Source organism: Trichosurus vulpecula, chromosome 2 (assembly GCF_011100635.1).
Source record: "Trichosurus vulpecula isolate mTriVul1 chromosome 2, mTriVul1.pri, whole genome shotgun sequence".
Classification (NCBI taxonomy): Eukaryota; Metazoa; Chordata; class Mammalia; order Diprotodontia; family Phalangeridae; genus Trichosurus; species Trichosurus vulpecula.
The window spans coordinates 430,891,642-430,909,040 of NC_050574.1; the positions used below are offsets into that span (position 1 = coordinate 430,891,642).

At 38.8% G+C, this 17,399-nt stretch overlaps 1 protein-coding gene across 1 annotated transcript in view; it reads right to left on the reverse strand.

The window, feature by feature from the left end:
• CFAP47 (cilia and flagella associated protein 47) overlaps positions 1–17,399 on the reverse strand; it is a 965,255-nt gene that overhangs the window by 855,814 nt on the left and 92,042 nt on the right. The window contains exons 16-17 of the mRNA XM_036744194.1: positions 12,179–12,309; positions 5,722–5,844 (exon numbers count right to left, since the gene is read on the reverse strand). Coding sequence (XP_036600089.1) covers positions 5,722–5,844; positions 12,179–12,309 — 254 coding nt within the window. The remainder of the gene's footprint in view (positions 1–5,721; positions 5,845–12,178; positions 12,310–17,399) is intronic.

The window sequence follows — 17,399 nt, forward strand, 5'->3', positions numbered from 1 at the left end:
ATTCTAATTGTGACACCATCATATGTAAATTGGTTTTTTCTTATTGCTCATAATATTTAGTCCTTGATCTGGGGGTTTTCAAATTTTACTATAATATTTCTGTGAGTTTTCCTCATAGGATCTCTTTCAGGATATGTGGATTTTTTCTGTTTCTACTTTCCTCTATCATGTTTCAGAACAATTTTCTTTAATTATTTCTTGTATTATTGTATCAAGATTCTTTTTCTGATCAGAACTTTCTGGTAGTCTAATTATTATTTTTTTTCTTCTTGTCCATTCTCTAGATCAGTTGTTTTTCTTATGAGATTTCATATTCTCATCTATTTTTGCATTCTTTATATTTTGTTTTTTTTAATTTCTTCATCTCTTATAACTTCACTGCCTTCCCCTTGCCTAATTCTGATTTTCTTCCTCAAGATTCTGGATCTCCTTTTCTAATTGATTGACTTTTATTCTTATTTTTCTTTTTAATTTTTCCTCCATATCTCTCATTTGATTTTTAAAATCTTTTTTTATGTTCTCCAATGAATTCTTTTTGGTTAGGTGACCATTTGACATTACTCTTTGGAGTAGAAGAGGGTTTCTTTGCATGGCTATCCTCCTCTGAAGATGAACCCTGGTCTTCTCTATTCCCACAGTAGCTCTCTACAGTTGGATTCTTTCTCCTTTGCCTGTGCATTTTGAGGGGGTAATAATTAAGTTTTTATAATCACCTCTGGTCCTGGGGTACAGGGGATGGTGCCTCTGGCCTCTGCTCCTCTTCAGTTCTCTCCTCTGACCTTGAACTCAAAGCAAGACCTCTAACCTCCTGTAAGTGCCCACATCCAGGGGCTTTCTGCCCTACTGCTTCTGCACTCACCAGGCATGTGCTGGTTCCTTCTTGCTCCCACCACTCTCCTCAGCACAGCTGGGTCTGGCATTCCTTGTCAGCAGAAGTTCCCTAAATCTTCCCAGCTCAAATGCCAAACTCGGGTCACTGTCTGGGAGTAAAAGTTCCTGTGGCTGGGGCCAAGGCAGCCTCTCAAACCAGGGCTTATCCTCAGGGCTTACTGCTAGTTGTGCTTGTTTTTTAAGCCACTTGCAGCTAGTTGTTAAAGCAGACCCTAGTCTGAGGTGTTTATTCTTCACTGGGAGGAAATCTCTTCCTGGGATTTTTCTTCAGGTGTTCTTAGGTTGTCCCAAGAGAACCCCTGTTCTGCCCCTACTCGTATTTGTTTTCACAGCTCTATGTTCGCTCAGAGACACTATTTTATCTCTTTTGTGGAGGATAATCTTGAGAGCTTGAAATTTTCTTACTCCCCCATCTTTCCAGAATCCTCTCCCCACTTCTCTAACATACAGACAGCTCTTCTTTCTACTCATACAGACTACACTCTAGTAGGTTCTCATCACTTCTCACCTGACCAGATTATTACAATAGTCTTTTAATCTCCCTGCCTCCAAGTCTCTTCCCTACCCAATCCATCTTCCACCCAGTTGCAAAAACTCATCTTCCAAAATCACAGATCTGACCATGTCAACTACCTAGTTAGAATTGTTCAAGCTTTCTCTACTGCCTTGAGGGCAAAATACAAAATCGTCGTCATTGCTTTTAAAATTCTCAATACAGCATCAGCCTTATAAATCAGTCTTATAAATTCTCTTTACATAGTCTATATTCTGGTCAAACTGTCCTACTAACTGTTCCCCATCCAAAGCATTCTGTCTTTGTATAAGAGATCCCCCACTCTGGAATTTACCACCTCCACCTCCTAGGATCACTAGCTTCTTTAAAAGCATTCCTCGGGTACCACCTCCTACCTACATGAAGCCTTTCCTGGTATCTCTCCCATGCTCCCAGTGAAAAGCTCTCTCTTCCAAATGAAATTCTTTGTATTATGTTGTGTGTACTTTGTATTTCTTGCTGTACATGTTGTACCTTTCCTTCTTCTTGAACCTAGGCTTCTCAAAGGTAGAGATTATTTCATTATTGTCTTTGTATCTCAAGAGCTGAGATAGTACATTGGCATTTAATAAATATTCGTTGAACTGAATTGAATTTGCAGTTATTTGTATGGACCACAATTGGGAGTAAAAAGGACTTAGAAGCATGGCTGCACCAAAGCATCCTGAGCTTAGGAGAGGTAGCTTAGGAAACAATCGAGTAGATCTTAAAAAAACAAAAACAGATTTAACCTAAATCAGAGGTTTTCTGCTATTAACCTGATGTATTTGTATCCCAAAAGAATAAGATGGCCCCTGAGATTATGTGCTGGAGGAGCTGGGACTCCTTTAGAGAACTAGAAAAACCACCAGTAGATGGCAGCAGAGAGTAGCAGACGATGCCCGGAGAGCTGAGTGGCCACAGCGGGAGCCTGTAGAGGAGGAGCAGGTCACCCACTGAGGACCAGGAGCAGCCAGCACAGAGGAGAAAACAGCTCACCAGGCAAACACAAGAGCCTGTATCTTGATGGCATCACCTGAGAAGCAGATGACCTCAGTCACTCTGGGGCAGGTCAGCAGCAAACAGCGAACAGCCTCTAAGAGAGAGAAGGTCTCTACCTCACACCCATTCCTCCCTCCCACCCCACATTTTGCTCTGGCTACACATGTATTCCTTGGCCATTTGCCAAGCTTATTTCCTCTATATTTAAGTTTCTCTACCCATGTGCGCTCCTTTTTGTATCAGGAGCAAGAGTACTGGTGGGAGGACTGTGCCCCAGTACATATGAGGACACGTTTTCCTTGTCATTTATTTTGTTCTATTGCTTAGTTAAATGTCTTTTACTTTGAACCAGTGTGACATTGCTCTGATGGGTCTGGTAAAAAGGCCTTTGTGCTGGGACTCCTGAGCTAGGGTTTTGAGTAGAGGTGGACCCCAAATGTGCCTTCAACCTGGAATATCTCTTCAGGTGTGATAGGGGCCACTAGTTTATAATGGATTTGGGGAGGAAAGATTTCAAAGAGCATGAGTATGTAGGATCCTGTGGTATCAAAATTCTACAGACAGCCATCCCAACAGGAATGGGAAGCATTTAATAAACATCCAAAGAAAAAAGTCCAATGAGTAGAAAAAAAGATGGGGGGAAGGGGGAGTTAGAGATAAGGGTGGGTGCATAAGCTTCCAATAGAAGCAATCTACCTAGGCTTTCAAGAGATGTGCACAGAAGATGGAAGCCAAAGGAAGGAACAGAAGATAAACATAAACACATGGCACTATCTTGCAAGATTAGAATCAGGGGCACTAAGGATCCAAATTAAGTTAAGACTAGTAAGAAAAGCCAGAGATACCAAAAAATGATTTATATTATTGAGAAAAAGTGAATGTTTTTTAAATGGATAAAACTGCTATTTGGGATTAAAGGGGAAGATAATAACTGATCATGGAGAGAAGGTAGAGCTATAGGATTCTTATTTTGCTTCTGTTTTCCTTCATGATGATGATGGTGGCTAACAGTTATATATTGTTTACTATATGCCAGGTACTATGCTAACCACTTTATAATTATCTCATTTTATTCTCACCACAACCCTGAGAGGTACATACTGTGATTATCCCCATCTTACAGATGAAGGAACTGAGGCAAACAAAAGTGACTTGTCTGAGGTCACACAACTGGCAAGAATCTGAGGTCAAATTTGAACTCAGGTCTTCCTAATCCCATTGCCAAGGCTCTATCATCTGTACCACCTACCTACTGTAGAAGAGCATAATACTTGTGTAGTCAGGGGGCAATGTCTATCATCTCCATCTCCATAGCAACTCAGATGACCAAACAAAATGGCTATAGAAGTTGAGATCTAAGACAAGTAAAAAGAGAGCACCTAGCTGCTCTTGGTAAGTTCAAAGCACCTAGCCCAGATAAAGTGCACCCTGTGGAACTAAGGAAATGGCAGAAAGAATCTTAATTCTACTGATCTTCAAAAGATTGTGGAGAACTGGAGAGATGTCACAGCACTAGGAAAGGGCAAATGTCCTAATTTTCCAAATAAAGGAAGAGAATGGATCCTATGAGCTATCATCCCACAAGCAAAGTTCTCGATAACATTATTAAATGGAGCATTATTGAAAAATCAGTAAAAGAAGTGGCATTTACAAAAAGCCTGCTGCTTAGCTTCATCAAGCATAAGCCATGCCTGTCATTTCTTTTTTTTAAAAATATAAGGTTATTCATCTGATAGGCAAAGAGAATGCTATAGAAAGTTGTTCTAGATTTTTGATAAATCATTTGACACAGTCTCTCATCTATTTCTATGGAAAAGATGGGAAAGATGTGGATTAAATGATAGTTCAATTATATGAATTTAGCATTTGAACTAGGCCCAAAGAGTAGTCCTTAATAGTTTCATGTCAGCCTGGAAGGAGGTCTCTAATGGAGTGCCCCAAAGAACTCCATTTGGACCTGTACTGATTAACATTTTTATTAAGGACTTGAATGAAAGGATAAGACTGTCAAATTTGCCAATGACACAAAGCTAAAAGGATAGCTAGTACACTGGATATGAGAGTCATATTACAAAAAGTTCTTGAAACGTCAGCATGTTGGGCCAAATCAAGTGAGATGAGTGTAATACAGATAAATAGAAAGCCTTATTCTGAGTTTTAAAACTTTCACAAGCAGAAGACACAGGAGAAATGGCTAGTTGACAGTTTATCTTGAAAAAAAAAGATAGGGGGTTTTAGTGGATCAAAAGTTCCTGTTACTGGGACAGCCAAGAAAACTAATATAATCTTGAGGTGCATTAAGAAATTCATGGTGTCCAAGACTCAGGAGCTGATGATTCCTCTACACTTTGCTCTGTTCAAACTCCATCTGGAGTATAACATTTGGTTCTGGGTCCCATTCAGGACAGAAAGAGGGTAACTAGAATAAGTATGGCCTTGAATTCATGCCAAATGAGTATTAGTTGAAGAAACAAGGAATGTCAGCCTGGAGAGGAATACACTTATGAGGATGGAGCACATAGAACTGTTCAAGTATTTTCCATGTCACATGGAAAGGAGATGAGATTTGTTCTGCTTGGTTCCAGGGAACAAAGAGGCAATAGGTCAAGGGTGCAAAGAGGTAAATTTAGACTTGATGTCAGAAAAACCCTTCCAACAATTAGAGTTATCCAATAGTGAGATGGGCGGCTTTGGAAGCTAATAGGTTCTCCCCAGTGGTGTGCTGGTAAATGTTTTAAAAATAAGCTCTGGGGAGGGAGGGACAGGTGGAATGTTAACACAACACACTTTTAAGTTTAATCTTCATTTTTAACACTCTCTCCAATACTTTATTAAATCTAGGCAATCAACAAAACGATAAATTAAGATTTAAGTTGTAGAGTTTGCTTATTTCCAGGGCATAAATAAAAATTTAACAATTAGCTATCGAGCACTGGCATGATTTGACTGTAAGGATATCTTGGTTCTCCCTCACTAGAGATATTAAGACAAAAAATAGAAGGCTACGATTTATCGGATATGATTGAGAAGAATTCTTATTTTGATACCATTTGGACCAGATGGCCTCTGAAGTTCAGTACGACTCAGGGATTCTAGTAGTAAACAAATTCAAACCCAAGTTTCTACTGATTCTAAGTCCAGCAGTCTTTCATAAAGAGAAACTTGTTAAGCATAAACTTCATAGAACTCATGTGAACATTTTATATTAACTATAATCTGCTCCAAACCCAGTGAAAAAAATAAGACCAATAATTCTGCCTTAAAGCAAGATTACTAAGATCAGTAAGATCACTTACCTTGAAGTAAGCATGATGTAAACCAACGTTTTGAAGAACTGTCTTCTTCGATGTTGTTAAACCTTGAGGGCAATTCTCAAAGAGTACATGATGAGCCAATAGCACAACTTTGGCAGGGCCAATCTAATAGTAGTACAAGGAAAAAGAAGGTGGGGGTGAGGGTGGTTAAAGCATGTAAGTTACTCTCAATAAATATAGTGTCAATATTAATCAGCCTTTTTCCCCCCAAAATAATCATGATACATTAATAGATGATATGTACTAAAGCAAAGGTATAACTTTGAAAACAAAGAATGAAACCAATCATGGTGGGACGCAGTATGGTACAAAACAAAATATACCACATTTATAATCAAAAGACCTACATTCAAAGCCCAGCTGTGACACTTATGACCTATGTGACTTTTGGCAACTAAAACGAGAGGGTTAGACAAGACGACTTCTGTGGTCCCTTCCAGCTCTAAACCTACAAGCCTACGATCCATTTTTTTTTGCTTGAAAATATTCTATTTCATGTATAATTCATTGATAAGGACACTAAGACCCAGAAATGTTAAATGACTTGCCCAAAGTCATAAAGATAGTAAGTGGCAAAGCCAGGATTCAAACCCAGGTTCTCTGACTCTAAATCTAGTATTCTTTCTATTACACCATGCTACCTCTTGGATCTGTTGTTTGGGGGGGAGGTGGGGTGGTCTATTGGAAAATTAGTCATGCTATCTTATTTGATAACATTTAACTATAATAGCTCTTTGATGTTTGCAGAGTGCTTTGAATGCATTTCATGTGATCCTTACAACCTTACTGTGAGGTTGGTTTTATAGGCATTATTATGCCCATTTTACAGAAGAGGAAATAAGTTTGAAGAATTTAAGTGATCATTCCAAATTGATACAGCTAGTTATAGCATTGGAACAAGATCTAAACCCAGATCTCTCCTAACCCCAAATTCAAAGTTCTTTTCACTGTGCTACAATGCCTCTTCAGTTTAAGTTGAATTTGTGGTTAGAAAAGTTTAGAATATCACTAGAAAGAAATTTTAGTGTAATTAATTATTTTACAAGTGGTGTTACAAATTCCTACAAATGCATGGCAATAGCCATGGTTTTATCTTGTTGTAGCAACCAATGTTCCCCTTTTAAGATCAAGATGACACCTCACACTTGAGCAAATTCTCCACTTTGGGGGAAGGACAGAAAGAGAATAGTTCTAATAAATCACCATTATTTTCTGAAACAAATGAATTGTGTTATGTTTAATTTTAGTTAAAAGGTAAATACGTATTTATAGTGTTATATTTCATATCATAAAATGAATTTTTAATAAAAAAAGAAAAAGAAAAGAAAATATCAGCAAAAATAATCAATATGTGGGGGGCAGAATCTGACAATAGGAGCAATGTTCTATACCTGTGTACCCCTTACCTCTACAAAAGAGTCAAGTTAAAAAGAGTCGAGGAAGATACCTTCTCACAGCTTCTCTGGGGCCAAGTTTGTTCTTTACAATTTTGCAACATTAGTTTTGTTAGTTGTGGTTTTTGCCATTTACATTTTTATATTCATGTGTACATAGTTTTCTTGCCACTGCTTACATCACTTTAAGTCAGTTCATGGTTCTTTGTATTCATAGTATTCATCATTTTTTACAGCACAGTCACATTCTATTATATTCATATCCCTCAGTTTGTTTGGTCATTCTCCAACAGATAAGCATCTACCTTATTTCCAATTCTTTGCTACCACAAAAGTGCTGCCATAAATATTTTGATACATATGGGGCCTTTCTTTTTATCAATGATCTCTCGGGATATATGTCTAAAGTGGAAATTCTGAGTCAAAGGATATGAACATTTTGTGCATTTTATTTGCATAATTCCAAGTTATTTCCAAAATGATTGTACTAATTCACAGCTCTGCCAATAATGTGTATCTATCTTTTCACAACCTCTCTAATATTTATTATTCCCATCTTTGTGTTATCTTTGTCAATTTTCTGGATATATGGCAAATTCTCAAGGTTGTTTGGATTTTTTTCATTACCAGGGATTTAAAGTACTTGTTCATATTTGTTGTTAATAATTCGTAATTCTTTTGATAACTGTTTGAACTGTTTGTTCATGCCCTTTGATCACTTATTTATTGGGGAATGACTCTTGGTCAGATATATATATATATATATGTATATATGTATATATATATATATATGTATGGATGTATATATGTATGTATATATGTGTATATATATGTATGTATATATGTATGTATATATACATATATGTAATACAAATATTTCTATAAATACATATATATTTGCAGTATGTAGTATTATATATATATATGCATATATATATATCTGTCTATATACATGTCTGACCAAAAGCTATACAAGTGTGTACATATGCGTGTGTGTATCTGTATGTATGTATATTTGTTAGTTGTTCAGATGCCTTGGAACTCTTATATGAGAAATTGGAAACAAATATTTTTCTCCATTTGACCATTTCCCTTCTTAAGCTAAGTGCATTAATTTTGTTTTAATGTAATCCATTCTATGCAATCAAAATTACTAGGAGGCACAATAGATAGAGCACCAGGTCTGGAGGCAGGAAAACTCATCTTCCTGAGCTCAAATATGGCCTCAGACACTTACTAACTATGTGACCTTGGACAAGTCACTTAACTCTGCCTCAGTTTCCTCATCTGTAAAATGAGCAGCTGAAGGAAATGGCAAACTACTTCAGTATTTTTGCCAAGAAAACCCCAAATAGGATCATGAGGCATTGTACACAACTGAAAAAGAACTGACCACCAATAAGAATTATCTCTAATCTTTGTTTAGTTAAGAACCTATCTCCTACCCATAGCTGTGAAAGATACATTTTAAATTTATTGTGGAATATGGTGTTTTTATCTAAGCCTAATTTATGCCATACTACATTCCAGTTTTCCCAGAATTTCTTTTCAAATAAAGTATTAACTGACTAACTCATGTTTTCCAGTTTATCAAATACTGGATAATATAGTCCTGTTTTTGATGTACTAACACATTTATCACGAAGGTCTTCAATAAAAGGTGAAATTTCACCTAAATCTTGATTAGGAGAAGTGGCTTGACGAACATAATAAGCCAGTTCTGTTAACAACACATAATTGTGCCTTTGCAAGCAGGATATTCAAACTTCCAGGTATACAACCACAAAATATTAGTGCTAGAAATGACATTAAAATTATTTACAAGAACCTATTTATTTGTAAATAGATATTTATAGAAAGACTTTTTGCTATTGCCAAAAACTAGAAAGAAGAATTGAAGAATTGTTAGAGTATATGCATGTAACGGAATATGACTGTTCTGTAGGAAAAGATGAAACATTACAGATTGAGAAAAATCTGAAAATGCTTGTATTAAACTGATCCAAAGTGAAGTGAGAAGAACCAGAACAACAACTTGTATATTGACTACAACATTGTAAATGGCAACAACTTTGAAAGACTTAAGAACACTGATGGAAACAATGACCAACCACAAATTCAGAAGACTGAAGATGGAGCATACACCTCATCTCTTGGTAGAGATGGCAAGTCAACAAACACCTGCTATATGCCAGGTACAGTGAAAAAAGCAACCCTACCCTCAAAGTCACAATCTAATGAGGGAGACAACATACAAAAGCAAAGATAAATTGGAGATAATTTCAGAGAGAGACATTAAAGGGAACTGGGAAAGGTTTCTGGAAGAAGGTAGGATTTTAACAGAGATTTGAAGAAAGGTAAGGAAGCCAGGAGACAGAGACAAGGAGGTAGAGCATTCCAGATGTGGGGAACAGTCAGTGAAAAGACATAGAGTCTGGAGATGGAGTATCTTCTTGAAGGAATTGTAGGGAGACAAAAGTCACTGGATCATTGAATATTTGGAGGGAAGTAAGGCATGAGGAGACTGGAATGATAAGGAGAGGAAAGGTTATGAAAGGCTTTAAAAGCCAGAGAATGTTACATTTGCTTCTGGAAGCAATAGGGAACCACTGGAGTTTATTAAGTTGGGGGACAGGAGCTGTGAGAGCACATGACATAGTCAGGCCTATGCATTAAGAAGACAACTTTGGCAATTAAGTGGAGTATAGACTTGAATGGGGGATATTTGAGGCAGGAAGACCAATCAGAAAGCTATTGGAAAAAAGAAAGCTACTGAAATAGTCAGGTATGAGTTAATGAGAGCCTGGACAGAGGTGGCGGCAGTGTCATAGGAGAGATGGAGTAAAGGAAGAGAGATATTATGAAGGTAGAATAGTCACAACTAAGCAATAGATTATATATAGATGGTGGTGGGGAAAGAGAAGAATGAGAAGTCAAGAATGATGCCTAGGTTGCAAGCTTGGGTGTTGGGGAAGATGGTGGTGTCTCAGAAAGTAACAGGAAATTTAAGAAGAGAGGAGAATTGGAGGAAAGATAATGAGTTCAGTTTTTGATACTTTGAGTTTACCACGTCTATGGGACACACAGTTCAAGATGTCCAATAGGCAGTTGGAGATGTCAGATTAGAGACTAGGAAAGGTTAGAGCTGGATAAACAGGTATGAGAATTATTTACATAGAAATGATAATTGAGACTTTGGGAGGTATGACCATAGTTATAGAACAAGATGTACATTTTCAAAAATGAATAATAAGACACAAATTTGGGGGAGTGACTAGTTATTTATTACAAGGTGGGAGCCTAATATGCGGAGGAAAGCATCAGGGGAAGGGGAATGGTGGGTAGTGATAGAGATGAAGAAAAAGAAGAAAAGAAAGAACACCGATGAAATTTTTTTTAAAAAATATTCACTAGAAAGCAGAAGGAAGTTCTAAAGCAGACATAGACCAAAAGGGTAATGTTTGATATGTTACTACTATGTTAAATTTGATATATACTTTTCATAAACTGAACACTGTAGGTTTTAAGCCTGGTTTTCACGTGCAATCTTCTCCTCTTTTTCTGTCTTTTGTATACAGGAATGTTCATGTCTGTTAAAAACTGCTAGGTTCATAAGAAACAAATTATCTAGAAGAAAGGTTAAGTGATTTAAAGACTCCCAGTGCATAACTAGTTACTGGAGTATTAGAAATATTACTAGTACCCAGGCCTCCTGAACTTAAATTCAGAGCTTCCTCCACAACATCGTTCTTTCATATGACCAGGCTGGTCTTTATTTGACAGACACACAATCCATCACTGAGTTAATATTCAAAGCATTTCCAGCTTCATAGGATCTGCCAGAGCTTGTACGTCATTGGAATCATCTTTACAATATGGTGAAACATTGGACTAAGTGTTTTGTGTACATAGGTATATTTTCATTATAGATGCATATTATGTGTGGGTGTGTGTATATATGTAACAGGATTCTGGACACCATTGCCCAGTGCTTATCTATTGAGTCCAAGAGTATTTATTAGCATTTCTGTCTTCTTAAGGGCATGTAAAAAAGAAGAGAGGTCTCTAGCGAGATGCTAACTTCAGAGAGGCTGCGGTTGAGGCAGCCCACTAGCCTGCTTCTGCAAACGTGGCCACCTGCTGGACCTCTTGACAAGACAGTAAGTGCCAAGATGAAAAGAAAATACTGTAAGTTAACTATGGAGCATTGATGAGTAATATGACTATAGCCATGCATACTTATTGCCAAGTATAAAACTGATGGCATCCAAATGTTCTCTCACTTTCATTCCTGCACTCTCTGGGAGAGAACTGAAGCATATTCCTTATTTGTTTTTCAAGAATCTGTTTGGTTTCTGGGTGAGTTTTTAGTTTGGTTTTCATCAATTGTTTTTATGTTTTAAACATTTTCTTATAAAGAAACCAGATTCTCCGAATTAACATGTCTCTTTAGTATATTACTGGCTTGTATGTATGCCCTATGGTAATAAGATTTCTAGAAGGAGAGGATAGATGTGACTAAAGCTGGGAATTATTCACTGGAACAATATAGGAACCCATAAAGCATATTTTTGGTCTATTTTATAAATCCACAACATCAGAGAAAAAGATTTGGGAATTCAGAACAAATGAAGTTAATACATTTTAGAGAAAATTTGTTAGATACAACAGGGAATTTATTAGATACAACAGAAGAGGGACAGCATTTCAAGCACAGGGGGCAGCCAGGGAAAATGCCCAGAGCCAAGATATGGAGTCACTGAATTGAAGAGTGTGTGACAGGGAGTGAGATTTAAGAAGACTGGTGAGGTGGGAGGTGGGGGCAGCTTAGGAAGGCTTTAATTGACAAAGAGAGCATTTTGTATTTTACCCTGGAGGTAACAAGGAATCATTGTCGTTTATTGAGTAGGGCATGACATGATTAGACTTGTGCTAGAAATGACAATTCCCCATAGGAATGTGAACCAGTGAGTAATGAGTCTACTAAGAACAAGCACCTACTACAACCCACACAAAAGGTAGGTACATCAAGGAAAAGGCCTTACCTTCACTGCACAGTCTAACCGCACTGTGTTTCCATCATACACTTGAAGGTCGAATTGGCCTCTTTCTGGAGAGCTATAACTTGGTTGCCAGCTCACTTCACAATCCAGTGCTGAGTATCCTTCTACAGTACCTGAGTAAGTATAGTAGAGAAAGATAATTAGCCTTCAACCACAATTTTTGCTTTCTTATTTTAGTTTTCAATACTAAAATTCATAGGATTTCCAGAGTTGGAAAAGAGATAAGCATGCCACCTGTAATTGTCCTTTGTAATTGAAGAGGAACAAAATGTCACTATGTCAGGTCAATGTGCAATGTGTCCAACTGTGGCTAGTCAGACCATGAGTTCCAAAGGCTCTATCACAGGTCAAGCACAAATAGTCCATATGAACATTTAGAGTGGAGATGTCTTTAAATTTGCACATCTCGTATTTCTTTTGAGCTCCTGCAATTCTGCTTTGTCCATAGAGCACAGCACCTTCTTTGATGTGGGCATGCTATGCTGTCTCCCAATTGATTCCAAAATTCTTCAGAGAGACCTTGAGAGTGTCCTTGTATTGCTTCTTCTCATCTCTATGTGAGCACATGCCATGTGTGAGTTCTCGATAAAATAGTCTCTTTAGGCAAACATATGTTTGGCATTCAAACAAGTGGCCAGCCGATCTTAGTTGCATTCTCTGCCATAGGGTTTGGATACTTGGCAGTTCAGCTCAAGAAAGGACCTCATTCTCCAGTACTTTATCTTGCTGGTGATCTTCAGACTCTTCCTAAGACAGTTCAAATGGAAGCGATTCAAATTCCTAGCATGGTGCTGGTAGACTGTTCAGGTTTCACAGGTATACAACAATGAAGTCAGCACATAGACCTTCAGCTTGGTAGGCAGCCTGATATTCCTCCCCCACACTTTCCTTCAGAGCCTCTCAAACACTGAGCTAGCTCTGGCAATGAGTGTATCAACCCTACCCTCTATGTGTACATCCCTAGAAAGTACACTGCCAAGGCGAGTGAACTGATCCACAGCATTCAACATTTCTCCATTTGCTGTAATCAATGGTTCCATATATGGATGGTGCAGGGCTGGCTGGCGGAGAACCTCTGTTTTCTTGGTGTTGTCAGACCAAAAGTAGCACAAGGAACAGAAAATTGATCTATACTCTGTTGCATCTCAGTCTCAGAGGTTGAACTGAGTATGCAATTGTCTTGGAACAAAAAGTCACACACCATCCCACGTTTCGCTTTTAATCTTGGCTTGTAGCCTTTTCAAACTAAATAATTTATCAGCAGTGCAGTAGTTGACCTTGATGCCATTATTGTCCTTGTCGAAAGGACCTGATAACATCATTAAAAACATCACCCTAAAAAGCATGGAAGCGAGCACACAGCCTTGCTTTACTCCTTTTGTGACTAGGAAAGTAGGAGAGCATCGTCCATTTTCCAGAACCCATGCAAGCATGCCATCATGGAACTGGCATAAAATACTGATTAACTTCAAGCAACCAAATGTTGCCCTCACAACTGAGAGTATCAAAGGCCTTAATTAGATCAATAAATGTTGTCTACAGACCTCTGTTCTGCTCCTGGCATTTCTCATGGAGTTGTCAGGCAGCAAACAACGTATCAACCATTCCTTGGCCCTTTTCCTGAAAACACACTCTCAGGTAGAGGACCATCTTCCAGGTGAACGATCAATTTATTAAGGAGGACTCTGGCAGGAATCTTGCTGGCAATGACTAAGAGAGAGATCCGTCTGTGATTGTTGCAGGACAACCTATTTTCTTTTCCTTTATAGAGATGGACAATGGAGGCATGCTTGAACTCCTGGGGATAACCTCCTCTTGCCATATAACCCAGAAGATTTCAGTCAGCTTTTGTGTGAGCAGTGGACCCCCTGCCTTGTAAATCTCTGCTGAAATGGAATCAGCACAAAGTGCCTGCACTTTGCCACATGAAAAGAGCCCAATGGCATTCAAAATCTCTTCTTCAGTTGGAAGTTTGGCTAGAGACAGATTGACTTCAACCTGAGGAATGCAGTCAATGGCTTCAGCATTGGTCAATGGTGGTCTGTTGAGAACATTATAGAAGTGTTCATCTCATCTCTCTAGGATCATGTCCTTATTACTAATCAATATGGCTCCATCAGTGCTGAGTAGTTGAGATACACCACAAGTCTTTGGCCCACAAAAAGCCTTCAGGGCGTCATTAAAGTGCTTTGGATTGTTATTGTCAGCATAAAACTGAATTTCATCTGCTTTCTTACTGAGCCAAGAATCCTGCATCTCTTTAAGCTTCACTTTGACTTTACTTTTGATGGAAGTAAATGCTGCCTCCTTAGAGATGGACAGACTATTCTGCTGGTAAACTCTGCGGAGTTCTCATTTTTCTTTTAGTAACTTCTGAATTTCCTCATCATTTTCATTAAACCAATCCTGATGTTTGTGAGTATTCTGGCCCAGATGAGTAAATGCAGTGCTGTACAGCAAATCTCTAAAAACTGCCCAGTTTTTTGTTTTGTTTTCTTGCTCCACTGTTGCCAGTCATGTGTTGGCTCAGCTTTCCCTCCAAGTTAGCAACATGATGAGCAAGTTAGAAACATTCTAAGCATGCAATAACTTCTTGGAGCCACAGGTGAGAATTGGGTAGCAGGTGGACACCAAAGGCGGAAAGCATCCCACAAAAAGTCTCAGAAGCCCTCACGCCCGAGGTTAAGGATCTTCACTTAACATCCCACACACTCCAGCATGCCACTTACATTTTTATCCGAATGCTGGTAGGGAGGAGAGAATGTTAATTACCAAGAGACAACATGGTACATTAGGTAGAGAGCTATTCTTGGAGTCAGGAAGACCCAGGTTGAAATCTCGTTTATGACACGTACCTAGTCTAAGATCCTATGCAAGTCCTTAATTTTTCAGTGTCCTCAGGCAGCTTTTTAAGACTAAAAGATTATGGCCAATCTGAATGGGTAGAGAGAACTAGCCAATCAGTAATTACCCATGCCAATAAAATCACAGATGTAGTCAAAAGAAAAAAAAAATGAAAAACATGGGGCCAAGGAAAGATCACTAAGGCATGACACTAGAAATCTACCTCTACTTTAACATGTGGGGGTGGGGTTTACTAACCTCTGTTTCTAATCAATCAACTGGTTACAAATATGCCTAACTCTGCTATGACATAGTCCATATGCCCACCTTATCCAAAAGAATATTGTGAAAGAATCTTCCAAGTTCTTTGCTGATATCCAGGTATACAAAAATGTCTATGGTACCTCCCTTTCTCCATTACTAACCTAAAAATCCTTTCAAGAGAGGAAATGAGATTTGTCTAGGGACTCTAACATAACTTTTTGTGTGTATATGATATACATATTGATTTTAGTGAGTACTGCTTCCCTTTCTAAATGCTAACAAATACCTCTTTAATAATATGTCCTAGAATTTTGGCAGGAATCAAGCTCATTAAGGGTGAGTTGAAGAATGCCAACTAATAGAACACTGAGGAAGGGCACAAAAGACAAACTTTGACAATTATCAGCCCTAATTGAGATTTGTCCCATCAAAACTGGGATTAGCAAATGACTAAACACTCTCAGAGATTCATTACCAAAGTTTAGCTGTAACATACATAGGTTCCCAAAGTAGGCAATACTGCCCCCTGGGGGCACTGGAAAGAGGGGTAGGAGCTTCAGGTGCAACTGGAGGGAGTTGAATAAAAATAAGGGGGTATTGGAAGCATAAGGAAAGAAGAGAAGACAATTTTAAAAACAATGTTCAGGGGGGTGGAGCCAACATGGCAGCTGGAAAGCAGGGACTAGTGTGAGCTCCCTGCCGAGTCCCTCCAAAAACCTATTAAAAATGGTTCTGAACAAATTCTAGAACTGCAGAACCCACAAAATAGCAGAGGGAAGCAGGGCTCCAGCCCAGGACAGCCAGGATGGTCTCTGGGTGAGGTCTATCCTGCACGGAGCTGGGAGCAGAACCCAGTGTGGGCAGGGCAGACCAACCAGACCAGGAGCCGGGCAGATCGTGCCCTAGTGCCCTGAATCAGTGAGCTGCAGCAGTTACCAGACTTCTTAACCCTCAAAAACCAAAGACAACAGAGAAGGTTAGTGGGAAAAGCTGTGGGAGTGGAAGGAGTTCACTGTTCGGCTACCACCCCGGGGGCAGCGGAGGTGGGGCAGCTACAGAACTACAGCTGCAGTTGCTTCCAGCTCCAGGCCCACCTGGTGGGAGGAATTAAGTGGCAGATAAGAGCAGGAGTGAAAAGCCTGCTGAAGATCTAAGTCCAGTCCAGGTTGGGGGTTCTTGGGGAAGGAGGAGTGCTAGTGTGGCAGAGCTGGCACATCCCCTCAAGCTTGGAACATAGTTCTCTTAACTCTACAACCAGTCATACCCCGCTGAAAAACTCAAGGGTCACATTAGTTGACTGGGAACACGGCCAGGCAGCAAAAACGCAGCCAGATTCAGTATCAGACTTTGGAATCCTTCTTTGGTGACATACAGCCAGAAGAAGTCAACAAAGTCAAAGAGCCTTCAACAAAAGCCTCCAAGAAAAACATGAACTGGTCTCAGGCCATGGAAGAGATCAAAAACGATTTGGAAAAGCAAGTTAGAGAAGTAGAGGAAAAATTGGGAAGAGAAATGAGAGTGATGCAAGAAAACCATGAAAATCAAGTCAATGACTTGCTAAAGGAGACCCAAAAAAATACTGAAAAATACACTGAAGAAAACAAAACCTCAAAAAATAGAATAACTCAAATGGCAAAAGAGCTCCAAAAAGCCAGTGAGGAGAAGAATGCCTTGAAAGGCAGAATTAGCCAAATGGAAAAGGAGGTCCAAAAGACCACTGAAGAAAATACTACAATAAAAATTAGATTGGAGCAAGTGGAAGCTAGTGACTTGATGAGAAATCAAGATATTATAAAACAGAACCAAAGGAATGAAAAAATAGAAGACAACGTAAAATATCTCATTGGAAAAACCACTGACCTGGCAAATAGATTCAGGAGAGACAATTTAAAAATTATTGGACTACCAGAAAGCCATGATCAAAAAAAGAGCCTAGATATCATCTTTCAAGAAATTATCAAGGAGAACTGCCCTGATATTCTAGAGCCACAGGGCAAAATAGAAATTGAAAGAATCCACCAATCGCCTCCTCAAATAGATCCCAAAAAGAAATCTCCTAGGAATATTGTCGCCAAATTCCAGAGCTCCCAGATCA